General features: G+C 33.0%; 2 protein-coding genes across 2 annotated transcripts in view; both read left to right on the top strand.

Annotated features, from left to right (window-relative positions):
* The first annotated feature begins 7,122 nt into the window (after positions 1–7,122).
* On the top strand, positions 7,123–9,208 carry LOC108781785 (ankyrin repeat and MYND domain-containing protein 2). The gene is made up of 3 exons (XM_018549868.1): positions 7,123–7,338; positions 7,695–8,072; positions 8,281–9,208. The coding sequence occupies exons 1-3, from the start codon at positions 7,138–7,140 to the stop codon at positions 8,848–8,850; spliced, it is 1,149 nt and encodes a 382-aa protein (XP_018405370.1). The 5' UTR covers positions 7,123–7,137; the 3' UTR covers positions 8,851–9,208.
* Positions 9,209–14,268: 5,060 nt separating this feature from the next.
* Positions 14,269–15,071, top strand: part of LOC108782156 (phospholipase A1) — a 2,563-nt gene continuing 1,760 nt past the window's right edge. The window contains exon 1 of the mRNA XM_018550340.1: positions 14,269–14,596. Coding sequence (XP_018405842.1) covers positions 14,269–14,596 — 328 coding nt within the window. The remainder of the gene's footprint in view (positions 14,597–15,071) is intronic.

Here is a 15,071-nt window from a genome sequence, read left to right as displayed (position 1 = left end):
GTGCCCGGTTCCAAGTATATCTCTGCTAGAGCACGATCGCCGAGCAAGGTCTCACAACGACAAGTAACAAATAATCCACCGATCAAACAAAACAAGGATTAGTCTCTTTTATCACGGAGCAATATACGGCACTCGAGCTGCATTTGAATCTTGAGGGTAATGGCTTGATTGACGGCGTGGTTTTCTTTCTTAGATCGCGGTCTAGAATTCACGATTCGAAACGTTCGCACATTGGATTCCACTTTGTTCCCTTTGTCGTAAAAATACGGATGATTGCAAAAAAAAAAACTTAGGAAAGAGAATGGGTACTGTCGGGATAAATATCGACATAACGCCGTCAGCCATGCTTTCCCTCGGATGGATTTAACCGGACCTCTTAACGATAATCCCTATCCTGTAAATATAATAACGCACGTCATTGAAGCACACGACGAATCGCATGAGATTGATGAAACGCCTTGGCGAACAAGCACTTGATATTCACGCTTCTTCTAACGGACAATGTTTGTTCGCAAACCAGCCTTGTCACAAATAAGAGCTACTACGATCTTACCAGATCTTACCTACTTTGGATGACAGCTTTAAACCTAGGAGAATCATTTACGCGCAAAATATCTAATTTAGCGTAGTCTCAACCTTCGTAAAAAGTCAACTCGGTATTTTTCTGGAGCGTGGCAACTAATGGACCCGCTTTGAGGCAACTAACTGAGAATCGTTATCTTTATAGTAAAACTCCTTTTCCTGCGTAAAAGATTCCCCGAGTCGTTTTTCGCGCGGTATCGCGTTCGAAACGAACTTTGTTGTTTAATAATATTGTTTATTTCATTCCGAAGCGAGTTATGTTATGCGAGCAATCGTAAAATGTTCACTTCATATTATGAAGATGTTATAAACAGAGATTATAAGATGTTAAGATATCTTGTAGAAAATGATTACGCGATTCCGATTAATTGATTGTGATTAACGATTCTCTTGCTGGACCACGTTGTTGTCCGGCATAAAAAAGTGAAAGCGAATTGTTAGTTAATCACGGTTAATCGGCGTCGGTATTTTAGAAAATAAATTAGATAAATTACATTTCCGTTTGACCAGTCTTCCGGGCTTTTATAAGCCTGGGATGACAAATGCTGTGTGGACTATACGCAAATTATAATCACCGGTAAAACGTTAAGCAATTTATTAGGTCTTATAGCCGGTGTGAATACGCTTCATCGATAGCCTGCTCAATCCTGTGTCGAACACCATCGTAGCATGAAGTAATGCATCTTTTATATAGATACAATTTTCGATTACTGGGTTTACGCGCGCTAATCTAGTCATTGATTATTTCCATATACATATATCTATTAAAGATTCGGTAATGTACAATATGCGGCTTTTTTAATGAAAATTCTCTAGGAAATTGAGAAAACCACGAGTTTAATTCATCTAAATAATACATTATTTTACATTATCTGTTAAACGGTTCCGCACGACCTGTTTATTCGTTGAATAATACAAGATTTTAACACAGATTTTATCATGAATTTTTTATTAAAATCGAATTTTTTTATATTACTACGTGGACGAACAATATTTATCAATTCCGTCATAAACAATTTATGATATTTTTATATCTTTTTTTATATATATACACGATGTTAGATATTACGTGATTTTCAGTTTTAAATATCGAACGTAGAAATGTATTGTATTTGAGAGTTAAACAGCTATAACATTATATTATACGTGTTTAACCCTCTTTGCAGTTAAAAATAATTCCGATAAATTAGTGTTAAATATTTTGTTTTTATTTAGATTATGAGATATATATATACGAGTATATATATGATCGCAAAACATTAAATATATGCCACGAATACGGGTCGATTCGCGAATAAACGCGTCGTGTGAACTTCGTAGTGGAACATCAGCGATATGAGAATCAGTCGCAATCTCCAGTAGTTTAAGATCATAATACGTAACGAGTATTCAAATTCTAACTAACGTGTGCCGGCTCGTAACTCTATTTGTCTATCTACTTCCACTTACACATTATTGTGCGATAACGAGGACGATAAATCGTTTCCTAATTCTCATAATCGCAAAATATCGCACACATCGCGTGATTTCCCCTTCAATGCAACGCCTTCATTGCGATAGAATCGTTCGTCATTTATCTAGTATTAGTCAGGGCCAGTAGAATTGATCGACATATTGTAGGTATTTGACGGGGGTTCTTATAGATACGTAAATTCAGAGATAAGCATTTGCAAGTAACTTTCTGAGAGACTATTTTTTAGAAAATTGCTTTAATATTTTAAATAATTAAAAAATGATTGTTGTAATTGTGTATTTGTACATTGGAAAAAAGAGTCTAGTTGCATTAATTGAAATTCAGAAAAATGGTAACTCTTGAAAATGGACAAATAAGAGTTTTCTAGTAAAATCTGTTATAATTCCAGTTGAGATAATCAGAATTCTAATTGATATGAATTTTTTGTTTGTTTATTTTTAAAACTAGAAAATTTTTTCAATAATATCTTTTCTTTCCGTAATATCTATATGCGTTTTAATCCTTTGGCTACTTTTATACGTCACTACAGTGCTTTCCTTTTAAACCTTTTGTAACTATTAAATGCTACTATAGTTATTTTTTTCTATGTCTCGATTACCTTGCCACTATTCAGCAGAAACGCTATCTATCTTGTTTTGATTTACATTTGTTTCATTGAAAGAACTTTTGCGTTTTTCAATCAAATTTTCTAATCAGCTCTGTAGTACAACTTCACATACAGTTTATCCAAAAGATCAATCATATATTCGCGATTTTTCCCAGTTTACTATTTACTAAGCTAATTTGATTTAGTAAACTAATTTTATGTAATTTTTATCAATTTTTCTTAGTTTGCTAAATTTTTTTTCTGTTTACTTTTTTATTTTAAATTAGCGTATCGATCAAATAAGTTTGCATAATTTATCGATTTGCTTCTTGATAAAAACTATTTTTTATATAGCAACAAATCCCAACAGGTACAATAGCACAAATTTGCGTATCCTATGAATGTCCAAAGACCTCTGCGTCGCATACCCCTGCTACGCTACGGCTTTGTTTCGTCGAAGAGGTAATCGGAATCTGGCGAAGGATTCCACACTTGTAGGTACAATAAATACGTGTATCGCATTGTAGCTGCGTGAACTGGCCAATGATAAATGGCCGGGTATAGGAATTAAGCATCTCGAAATCGTCGTGATAGAAAGTCGTTAGAATCGCGAAGCGATCGTCGCGACCTGCGTTTCTCATCCCTCATCTCTTACCTTCATCCCAGGCACGCAGGGTCGCGTCGTCGCACACATATACAATACATATAGTTTATTTAGCAGTCGTTGTTAGATACAGAGATGTATACGTATCTATAAACTCACATGTGTATGTATATAATACATATTTAAAAGTATACATATATATATATATATATTTTATACACATCGCATCCGAGTTGCCACCGCAGCCATAGGTAGCAGCTCGGGCCTTGTTAACTCGATTGAACGATTTAAATGACTTTGCCTCCGAAACGAAGAAACTAGCGAACTTGCGAAAGAAGAAAAAATCGTCGGTTATAACCCTGTCAACTGTAAACCGTTTTTTTTTCCCTACCTGCAACCCCCTCAAGTCGGGGCGAGCGTGCCCGCCCAAGAGCCATATTGGCCGGGCCTTCGCCGAGGCTTATAACCGCACACAGGAAAGTTTTGCACCGCTTTGGATTATATCGTACCGTATTTTCTAACGTTACACGCTTCTCTAATTAGCGCACCGATGATTTGTCAACCGACACTGTATTAACCGCTGTATTAACATTGTTGTTACTTTCAATAGTTTCGTTATTATTTGTATAGGTAATAAATGTGAGATATTTTTTCCTTTAGATTTATTATGTGAGATTATATTATGTGGACGACACGCAGTCATTATATTGTCGATACCGCATTGACAACGCGGTGCCGAGATAATAGTGACTCCGTTCGTTCACAAAGACAACAGCCATGACTGAATCTCTAGGGCATTATTTAATAAAAAATAGTACATTAGTTAATCATAATATTACAAATCTATGTTTATCACGGGGATGTGTGAAGATTTCGGCCAGTAATGACGAAACGATGTATGGAAGAAGTGGAGAGAAAGAAGTATTTAGTTCGAAGGAGAAAATCGCGATGTCCTGACGAGGTCTCACCTATAGTGATGTGTGTGTCTTCTTTGCAGAATACTTCTACTCGACTGTAAGTTGCCGAAAAATAAAATCACGCATTGTTTCGAAAATCGAGCGGTGCAAAATTGATCTTGAACACGTGCGTTCCGTTTCCCGCCGCACTACGTGTCGCATCCTGTTGAAGACTGTTACAGCCGCGGCTTTGGAGTACGATCCCGATTAGCGTTGACCCGCAGCGCGACGTAGCGTTACGCATGTAAGGATAATTTTGTCGAATAAAATTTTGTTCTCTAAAGGAACAGCTCAGCTCATTTATACCATTACGATTCCTTGCGAAAAACAAGTAAACTATAAAAATAGTTATTTTTGTGACTAGGGAGTAAAAGTGGTTTTTACACCCGGAGGGTGTTCGACGGCACGAGGGCTGGCGAAGCCAGCCCGAGTGTACGGTCGAACACACGCGGGTGTGAAAACCTTACTCCCGAGTCGCAAACAAAATTTTTCGTACTAGGGAGCTGTGAAGGTGGGGAATGAGGTTCATGGATTGTTTTGCTGAGTGAGGAGTAATTGGGTGTTATTTATTTACAATTCTCCGGGGTGTAAAATCGCATTTTACGCACCCTAGTACGAAAAAAACATTTCGTATTTATATTGGAAATGATCCATTCAAGGCTCTGTTAATATTTTGTGTTGAATTTTTTAACATGTTTAAATGTTAATTTAACGTAATATAATTATTATGTTATTTAAGCAGTTTGTGAAATTCAATACTTTTTAATTTTAAAATAACAATTTGTTAATAAATGAACAAATAAACATAATGTTTAAGATGTAAATTATAATTATAAGAAAAATGAATGAATAAAATATATTACTCATTTAACATAACATAAATGTTAATTTTAGTGAAAAATTTTAGTTAAAAATAATTTTTTAATTATATATGTATATAAGCTTATATACATATATACATACATATATCTCAAATACTAAAAAAACTGAGCTTCTATCAATATTTCTTAAATAAAAGCAAAAAAATTTATAAACTTCAAATTAAATTTATATTTCTATGATTACTTACAGTAAATAAAAATTAAGTCTTTAGCAATCATTTCGAAATTAAGCTTATATTTCAAGGATTATTCGTAGCTATTGAAAATTGGATTTATATTAATTCCTTAAATCAAAGCAAAAAAAATGTATCTATAAATTAAATATAATTGTATTATATTCCAAAAATCATAGATAGCGCTTGAAAAAAATTGAATTTTTATTAATTCTTTTTAAACTTTTTTACTCATTGCGCTGCAAGCTACACAACGAGTCTTCGTTTTATTAGCGTTTCTTATCTTTGCTCGTTACAATAAACGCGTTTCCGCTGAAAAGTGTGACGAATGAATTTAAACCGCCTACGCCAGGTTTACTCAATTTTCACAGAAGAGGCAGAAAGAATCGCTCTATGGTGTAATCGCGGGACTTGTTACGCCGCATATTAAGCGTAATTGAAATTATCTCGTGGTTTGTTGTTAATTAACAAAAACTGCTGTTGGCATTGCTTTTTAATAATTTTTGTTAATGTTTTAAAACTGTCCTTTCAATTTTAATTGCTTGCGTGATAGAAGAATAATCGATACTTCGAGTTTTGAAGAGTTAAAGAAGATATATTCATACCTAATATAATTAATAAATATATCTAATAAATAAATAAATTGATAAATAATTGTTTTATATTGCGCCTTTCTATTAATATATTTTATTTTATTTTTTGACTATCTCACATATTTGAAATACTTAACTGACTCTTACGTGCTCTTCTAATCTTGCTTTGTTTTTTAATTAATATACATATTTTTTTGTTATTTTCCATATCATACTTATAAAATCTTCAGAAGAAATTAAATTTGGGTTTTTTTTTATTTAAAAATTTTATTATTTTTCAATTTATTTGAAATAAATAATCATTTTTTGGCACTACAACGATTTTTTATAAGTCTTCGTTTTATATCTATTAACATTATTTCTGTTGCATAAACATTAAGAAATTTTAATTTCTATTTTCTTCTTAATTTTATTTTTGTACGAGCACAGTTTCAAATACAGTAGCGTGCACTATATATAAGAACGGTTTTGATAATAAATCTAAAAATTAATTTAAATAAATAGGACGCTCAAGTCTATTATATACGGCATCGGAAAATGGACTCAACGCAATCATATTGACATTAATCTTGCAAATTATCGAATATAGGAAGAAGGCCGACGTGGCCTCTTTCAGGTTTCTCTCTACTTTGGCTAATTTCATGGTTGTTTTACAGTTGCTAATCGTATATTTTTGTAAGTCTCGCCGACTTTGACTGTGCGATGTATTCCCTTTCGATTGTTCCGCGAATTCGGACGACCCGTTCGTTCGTCCTGGCACGCGTCCTTGCGCAGGCGCCAGGCGCCCGGTGTCCGAGCAGGTTACGCCATTTTCATGGGCATTGCATCATTATTTTTCGACTTTGTTCAACTGGAAACGTCTAGGATATGATTGGCTATGTGTTTACCTCGTTTGCGAGAACCAGAGTCAACTAAACATAGAAGAAGAAGTCTACAGCCGCTAAAATTAATTTATTTGAATATAATTCCTTATTAAAATTTTAATTAAAAATTTATGTGAATAACGTTTTTAAAATCATGAAGTTGCGTCAAATTTGATAAAAAAGCGTTTATTAAAAAATTTCTACAGTTTTCGGGATATTTCCGGATTGAGTGATACCAGTCTCTCTGGTGATACATATATATATTAGGTCTGTTCTTTATTTCTGTACTACCTATATTGTTGCACAACGTGCAATAAGTTGAAGTGAGGTAGTGTAGAAATAAAGATCAGACCTTTTCGAGAATGCTCTCTGTTCTGTTTGCGTCACTCTGTGTCTGTGAGTGACACACAACTGCACACAACAATATGGTGTCTGCTATGGAAGATCTCTCGAAATTCGAGCAGGAAATTTTCCAGAGAATCAGTAAGAATGAGGTGTCCGAGCTCAAGACATTGTTGGCACAGGAGAAGATCAAAATGGATTTTATCGATGAGAATGGTATGAACCCGCTCCAACACGCCTGCTATAAGGGAAATAAGGAAATTGTGCAGCTACTCCTCGATCATGTAGGTTATGTTGACTATCATTAATATTTTGTGTCTACAGAGTTGTATCTCGTGATTAGCCTGTTGTATACTTAAATAAATTGTCTAAATGACGTTTACACGATCTTCTCATGATGAATTTACATCTCTATGAAATTATTAATATTTTAATTATATTTATTGAATAACATCTAATGCTCATTTCTGTAAATTAACTTTAATTTCAATTTAATTTACTCTTTATCCTTGTCTAGCTCTAAGAATAAACAAATGATAAAGAATAAGTTGAAGAGTAATATAGTTAATTTACATTGATAACAACATACATAATACATAATTAATTTGTAATATATATGAGGATTGTTTAATCGTTCTAGGATGCTGACGTAAATGCGTGTCTACACGAACACGCATATACTGCTCTTCATTTTGCTGCTTTAAGCGGAAATGCTGAATTATGTCATCTCTTGATGTCATATGGAGCATGCTTGACAGCACAGAACAGCGTAGGCAGGACAGCTGCACAAATGGCAGCGTTTGTGGGAAATCATAACTGTGTGGCGACTATTAATAATTTTATCCCAAAAGCTGATATAGATTATTACATTAAGCCGCAGGGTTTGCAGACTGAACCCATGCTACCACCATATCTAGCAGATTATTTTCATAAATTTATAATACAGATTAATGTGAATCCTGTACGTGTGTGCATGAATTTACAAAAACTTCCCGCACTTCTAGAAAATGCAGCAAAAGTAAGACAATATATAGGACAAATTGATATTTGAATGTAATTAATGTATTATTTATTTGATACATCAGAATATATCAAATACATTTTGATGTATCAAAATATCAAGAAATATATATTTTATACATCAAGTATATGTTTCTTGGTTTTATGTGAAGAAACAAATTTACTGATATTCAATATTTACTCATTTTACTATCTTTCTTTTTTAGATACAAAAAGTATTAGAATCCATGCGTAATAGAGAAATGACTCGAGGTGTTGAAATAAACGAAATAATGGCCTTTAAGTACCATTATCTCAGTTGTGTTGTTGCCGAGGTATTAAAATGTCAGAAACGCCAGGAAGCGATGAAGGCAGAGAAAGTTGAGAAGTGGTGCAACAGGAGTAACGAAAAAAAGCCCGACACTGTAGAATTTCTGATACGAAGATTCTTGAAGTGCAACAAAACCGACAGCTTACCGGAATATCAAGAAGCATTTTTGAAGGATTCTGTAAGAGAATTTCCATTCAGAGAAAGCACAATTTTCCGTCAGATAGTTGCTACATTGGCAAGCACAGATCCACCGTCCACCGTTTCTGTAATCTCAGCTGCAATTAATGGACAACGAGGATTCTTTGATGGCGTCCATACTTGCGTGACCTGCGGTGAGGACAAGGCTACCAAAAAGTGTAGCAAATGCAAAGCGGTGCAATATTGTGACAGAGAATGTCAGAGATTACATTGGTTCATGCACAAAAAAGCGTGTGCTAGATTGGGTCAATCCTCGGCAAACAACTGAAAAGGAAAGCTCATGGATGTAGATAAAGAACAGATCAGCAACGCTGTCGACTCCAGACTACAGAACCTAGCTGTTAAATAAATATGTGTACAAATTTAGCATTTCATCTGGAATGCATTATACTCGCAGATGTTTATTTTTTCCTGTATATAGCTGTTCTATGTAGAATTTTTGGATCCCCGTAGGATTGTGCCTATCATATCTGTGGAAGCTAACATTATTGTGTAAGTAACAATTATTTGCAAATATGTAAATTTTCGTTTAATCCATCGTGCGTTTATATCGATGTCTCTTTCGACTTTTCGATGATTCTTTCGACTTTTCAATACTTGACAATCATTTAAAAAATCCAGGAAAAAATAAAACTGAATCAAATTATAATATATAATAAGTTTTTAGCTGAATCAAATTATAATATATACTAAGTTTTTGTTGTACAATAGTATTGAGTTTTTCTGATTCCTATACGTGACTACGAGCTGCCGGATTTTTGTAAACTGACTGATTTTTATATAGTTTCGTACTTCCTCATACTTGGACAGTGAAATTGCCAAATATATTTATAAGTTGCTATTATTCTCGACGTACGCGCGTGCACTCAATTAAATATGTCTGTTAATATTTTAGAGCTGTGTGTTTCCAAGAATCTTTATTGTGATCTATCTGTCGAAATAAAGCACATTTACTTGCAACTGATATAATGTACGTAACTCTATCATCCTTCTCTAGTATATTATAGCTAATTTATCAATAAGTATTGTATGGGCATTTATATTAATCAATAAATGTTATTTCTCCGTATTGTTCTTGTTTAACCAAATTATTAATAAAATTCAGTCTGGGAATAAATTATTTACATTTATCGAGATTAGTCGTTTTAATCACGTCACAAAAAATGTAGTTTATTATTGCATAAATTTTATTCTGTACGAAGCATTTCGTACACATTACGATGGTATTTTGCATTTACCGATAATGGAAAATTATACGTGTTCACATCGCGACTTTCATCATCACGTTAAGTTCTTGTTAATCGTAAAGGAATGATACGCACAAATATTTCTTTAGAAGCAATCTCTTAACGCAAACATAACTATATCTTTCACGCCTAACTTTGACGATTCTTTGCTAATTTGTTCCAAGATTCAAATTCAATTGACGAGACTTTCTCCTTATGCTAAATCGGACATCTATGAGGCTTCAAAACTTTCACCTCAAACAGCGGATCTGATCGTTGCGTTTCGCGTTGCGTAAACATTACAGCAGTAATTTTCGGCGGTACACATATGTCATCGCCGTATCTGTAATAACACGACCGCTTACTTCATATCTTTTTGCGCGCATCAAAAAATTATATAGATAATGACATATTTTTTTAAAATAATACACCAAGATGCATTATATGACTGCATATACATATATTTCTTCTGACAAATTTAACAACGATAATATAATTTTATCAATTGTAGCACATACGAAATAAACGATTCTATTAGTGTTTTCAGCTGCAGCAGATTTCGATCCGTCTTAGGTTGGATTAATGCTTTGCTATTGATGATGTTATATACTACATGCTCTACTAATAGTAAAGCATCATTGAACCAACCTGAATCGAATCAAAACCCTACAATCAAAAACACTATGTAATATATCTATAATATTATACATAAAATGCAAAAATTCAAAATTAAATTTTTTTAAAAGAGAACCTTTATATGACATTATTATTTTCTATCAATGTTAAATATTTTGAGACTCCAGATATTAAAGTTTTTTGAAATATATTGTCTTAGATAAAACTAGAATAACGTTTAGAAAAAGAAAATAAAGGTTTTTACCTATATGCAATCCTGATAGTTTGTTGATAGATCTTTGATTTTCAACCGATAGATCTTTTATTTCAAGAAATTTTGATAGTTTTACTTAAAAAAAAAAATAAGACACTCGAAGAACATCTTAGAATTTTTGTTCACTATTCTGTGTAGTATTCTTTGTATTATTATTTATATTTTTCGTAAATACTCTGTTTCTTATAACTAATTTATAGAGTAGGTAAAATAATTTTTGTTGTAAGAAATTATGAGGATTTCTTCGATTTAATGTAATACGCACGTTAAACTATTTGATTCGACTTAATAAATAACTTTCACTTTTCATGGAATTACAACGTGAATCTCGATACAGTTATTGAACAAACGAGAAAGTATGTTCTCTTTTTCTTTCTCTCTCTCTTTTGTTTGTAAGTTATATGTAAGGTACTAATTTTGAAAGTGGTTTTTTTCAATGACGCGCGTATGTAGCTGTATGTAGTCCATTCCAGAATGGATCTGTTTTGGAAAATTGATTGCTTAGTGAATATTAGAACATATTAAAATTAACATTTTTTTGTACAAAAAATATTAATTTTAATTCTAAGTAATAGTATGTCTCAGAAAATTCACTATACATCTAGTTAAAATTAACATTTTATATTACATTCTAATAGTATGAAGTTAATCCCTTCTAACTGAATATTATCATGATAATGTACATACATTATCATGTACATTAACATAACGTTAGAAAATTAGAAGATTATTATTTATTAAATAATTTTTTAATATGGATGTTTAATTGTGTTATCGATAATCACACATATTTTAATAATTGAACCTGTAATAAGTTTCTCTATGCTTAAAAAGGAAACATATGTACGAAGCGTTTAAGTTGGTTCTAAAAAAAAAAACGTATATATATATGTAAAGCAGTCATTTCTATGAGGCCTCAAACGGACGTGAAATAATACCGTTGTCACTTACCGTTGTGCACTTGATGTATCGAATTAACTCCGTAGCGGGGAGAACGTGACATGAGTTAAAATATATTTTTCGTCGATATCAACAGCGAAGACTCTCATCTTCGACATTTCCGCCATACGGTGTTGCTCAATCAATTTGCTTCAGCTGTCGCGAACGAGCTGTGTAATTTAGAATTTTATATAATAAATTATATGTGTACATATTTGTCTTACTCCATTTCATTCTCATTGCATCACTGTGAGAAATGATTGAATCATTTATTAAGTACAGTAAATATTTGTTATGTTACATGCTTATTTTGTACATTTAATCGACATATTTGTGGGAAATATTCAATCTCATGCATATTTATTTCACATTATTAGATTGAAACAAAAATTCGTAGCGCTACGAACTTCAAAATTTAAGCAGCTATAAGTTTGTTCAAAAATAAACGAAATTAAAACCAATTAAAAAATGGGTGTTGAAGTTTAAAATTGCTACTTTCAAAAAGACGCTAAGTCTCAATATATTGGAAAATGAGATCTATATGATTCTGTATGGTGCAATTCTGTGATGCATACTCGACAATGTATTTTTTCACATCTATTCAAATATGGATACGCGTGAACTCGCAGGACATGCTCGGAATCAAAGAATAAAGGTGTATATGTAAATACCTTGTTCTGCTTTCGGGCGAAGAGAAACATGTTCGAAAACAGGATATTCGAGATGCATTCGGATTTAACTTTTCGGAGACTTTCACTCAATGCTAAAGCTTTGCACATCGACATTTTAATTATTACAAATCGTTTTATTATGCAAAGTAAATTTAGATTTTCCCATCGAATAATAAGATACGGAATTCGTCTAGTTTTTAGAGTGTATTTTTCTTTTCTCTTTGCAAACTTTTTATTCGCAACTTGATCGCATTGTCATTTGTACGTTATGCATAATAAAGTCTTTAATTCTTTCTCACAATCAGACATGATAAAAGTTCATAATTTAAAACTCATTGAACAATGTAGATTCACGTATCTAAATATTAATCCATGTAGATTATGAAAATTTGCTGCAGTAATATGTCATTTGAATCATTCCTTTTTTCCTGATAAGATCTGTTCCTCTCTCTTTATGGTGCTGCGTCGATTAATCTTACGAAATATTTCAGGGTCAAGTTTTCAGTTTTAACAAGAATGATCTGATTTTTCAACCTACTTTCCATAGATATAAATAATCTTATGCAAACATTTTCTCCTCTGTTACAAAAAAGAGATATCCGAAAGTCAACATACATAACATTACATCGTGTAGTATAAATATGAACTGTAGGACTTAATAAAAAAAATATGTATAAAAGAATTTTTTGTATGTTTTCAATTTTGTTTTCAACCGTAAAATTTCTTTAACACACACAAGCACACTCTAGATTTATCTATTAATTTTTTAAGAAACACGATAGATAACATGTTTAAAAACTATCGATATATATACCGTTTTTTTTTTTTTTATAATATCGTGTATATATCATCATGATTCCTCATCCTTCCCTAGACATTGTACTTCCAAATTCAAAGCTGCATTTTCCTATACTGCTACAAAATTCTATAACATGTTACTCTCTTCCATCCAATCGTCCCCTTTCATTTTCTTCGTTCTGTTCAGTCGCTTCAAAATTAATATCGACTGTGTAACACTAAATGTACTGTGATAAGTACCTCTGTATGTACGCTTTCGTATATCGCTTCATCTTTGTAAATGTAATCTGTATTTTTCGCCGCATAAGTTAATTCGTATGTCTACTAGGAGGCTTAGTAGCAGCAATCTGCTGGTGCCTCATGATTTGTGTACATACTATATCTCTGTAATCTTTCTTTTTTACAGCTTCTGTAGTTCTTATGTACAATAAATAATAATAATATAATAAATGCAAATTATATTTGTAATATAGTGTATACACGTAAAATATACATGTTACATTACATGTATCTATAAGCGTTTTATAATAAAAAAAAATATATAAAAGAATGTATATATAATATATATGCAAGATTCTTCATTCTGTTAAAAATTCAATTATTTCTTTAACATCAAACTTCTCTATTGATTTCTTAAGAAACGTTATTAACGACACCCTACACATTTAAACAAATAGATGTGTATTTAACATTTTTGATGTAGATATCCGTTAGACACAAATCCACACATGAATATTTATAAACCTTCTTAATATATGTATTTTCGTATAACGATTGCTCTTTTCTACAATCTATATGTACGAAAATTAGTTAACACGATGATTTCTAATCATCGGAATAAGGTCAAAAGTTCGAAGATCTCTTGCGCGTTCTCCAGCGAAATCGTCTCTTCCTTGAATAACAAGAGGACATTTATTTAAAAGATCGAGAAGAGACGATTCGATACTCCCTTTACTCCATAATGTTCCTAGTTCGGTAAGTGCGAATTATTCAAGTATAGGTGGGGAAGGTAAGATTCTCGAGGAAGGGAGACTAAGAAACAAAACGGTATCCCGGGTGGCGACAATTCAACGACGAAGTCATCGTGGAACGACCGCGTTGCTCAGTTCCCGAAACGTGGGCGTGAGGCTCGCATCGACAACAGCGAAGACAACCCCGGCGAGATGCGCGTGTCCGTGGCGTTGATGGTCCTGGTAGCGTCGTTCCTGACATCGCGGGTCTGCACCCACATAATCGAATGGCGGGAAGCGAAAAGAGAGGGACCGATACGGGATGCGATCGAGAGCGGCGCCGCCGCCGAGTACAATAAGTACGATTGCACCTGGAGGCGCGGAAACGACCGTGATGTCTGCCCAGATCCGGACGTGCATGTATACCTGTATACACCGGGTCGACCACGACGGCTGCTGGACCCCTTGGAGCAGTCTGACTGGCTACGGCGGGATTACGAGCCCACCAAGGATAACGTGATCCTGGTTCACGGATACGCAGGTAATTTTTTTAGAGTCGATGTTTCAACCTGAAATTTTATTTCGATTATTTAAAAAATATTCGATATGTCACTTGGCGGAATAATTTGGAATGTATACTGGGCATTGTTATTATAGCAGCAGGTGTATCTCACTAAGGTTTGACAGCGTTTCTAACATTAAAAATGACCTGATAGAAATTGAAACGTCTTCTTATTATATTAATATTAATATATATTATATTCTATTATAATATACTTCATTTCACTTTTATTACATTTAAAAAAATAAGTATGTAATAAGGTATTATGAAGCTAAATAATATCTCTGATTTGACTTGCATACATTTAAGGGTAAAAGGTTTGTTTGTATTAAAAACATCGTTAAGGACATTTTGGCTACACAATATCAGCTAAAAAAAATGTCAGTAATAAAACTGCCAGCCAATATTTACTCAAAAAACTTTGATGATGTTAACTATCCTGAAAACCAACCAC

Source organism: Cyphomyrmex costatus, unplaced genomic scaffold, assembly GCF_001594065.2.
Source record: "Cyphomyrmex costatus isolate MS0001 unplaced genomic scaffold, Ccosl1.0 scaffold123, whole genome shotgun sequence".
Taxonomy (NCBI): domain Eukaryota; kingdom Metazoa; phylum Arthropoda; class Insecta; order Hymenoptera; family Formicidae; genus Cyphomyrmex; species Cyphomyrmex costatus.
Note: the sequence above shows the minus strand (reverse complement) of the source record. Positions and strands in the feature narration are given on the sequence as shown.

Bases quoted from the DNA above. Each gene is read 5' to 3' on its own strand.
- LOC108781785 (XM_018549868.1), top strand. From the start codon at position 7,138: ATGGTGTCTGCTATGGAAGATCTCTCGAAATTCGAGCAGGAAATTTTC. The intron at 7,339-7,694 runs GTAGGTTATGTT...TAATCGTTCTAG, and splicing joins TGCAGCTACTCCTCGATCAT to GATGCTGACGTAAATGCGTG. The intron at 8,073-8,280 runs GTAAGACAATAT...TTTCTTTTTTAG, and splicing joins TTCTAGAAAATGCAGCAAAA to ATACAAAAAGTATTAGAATC.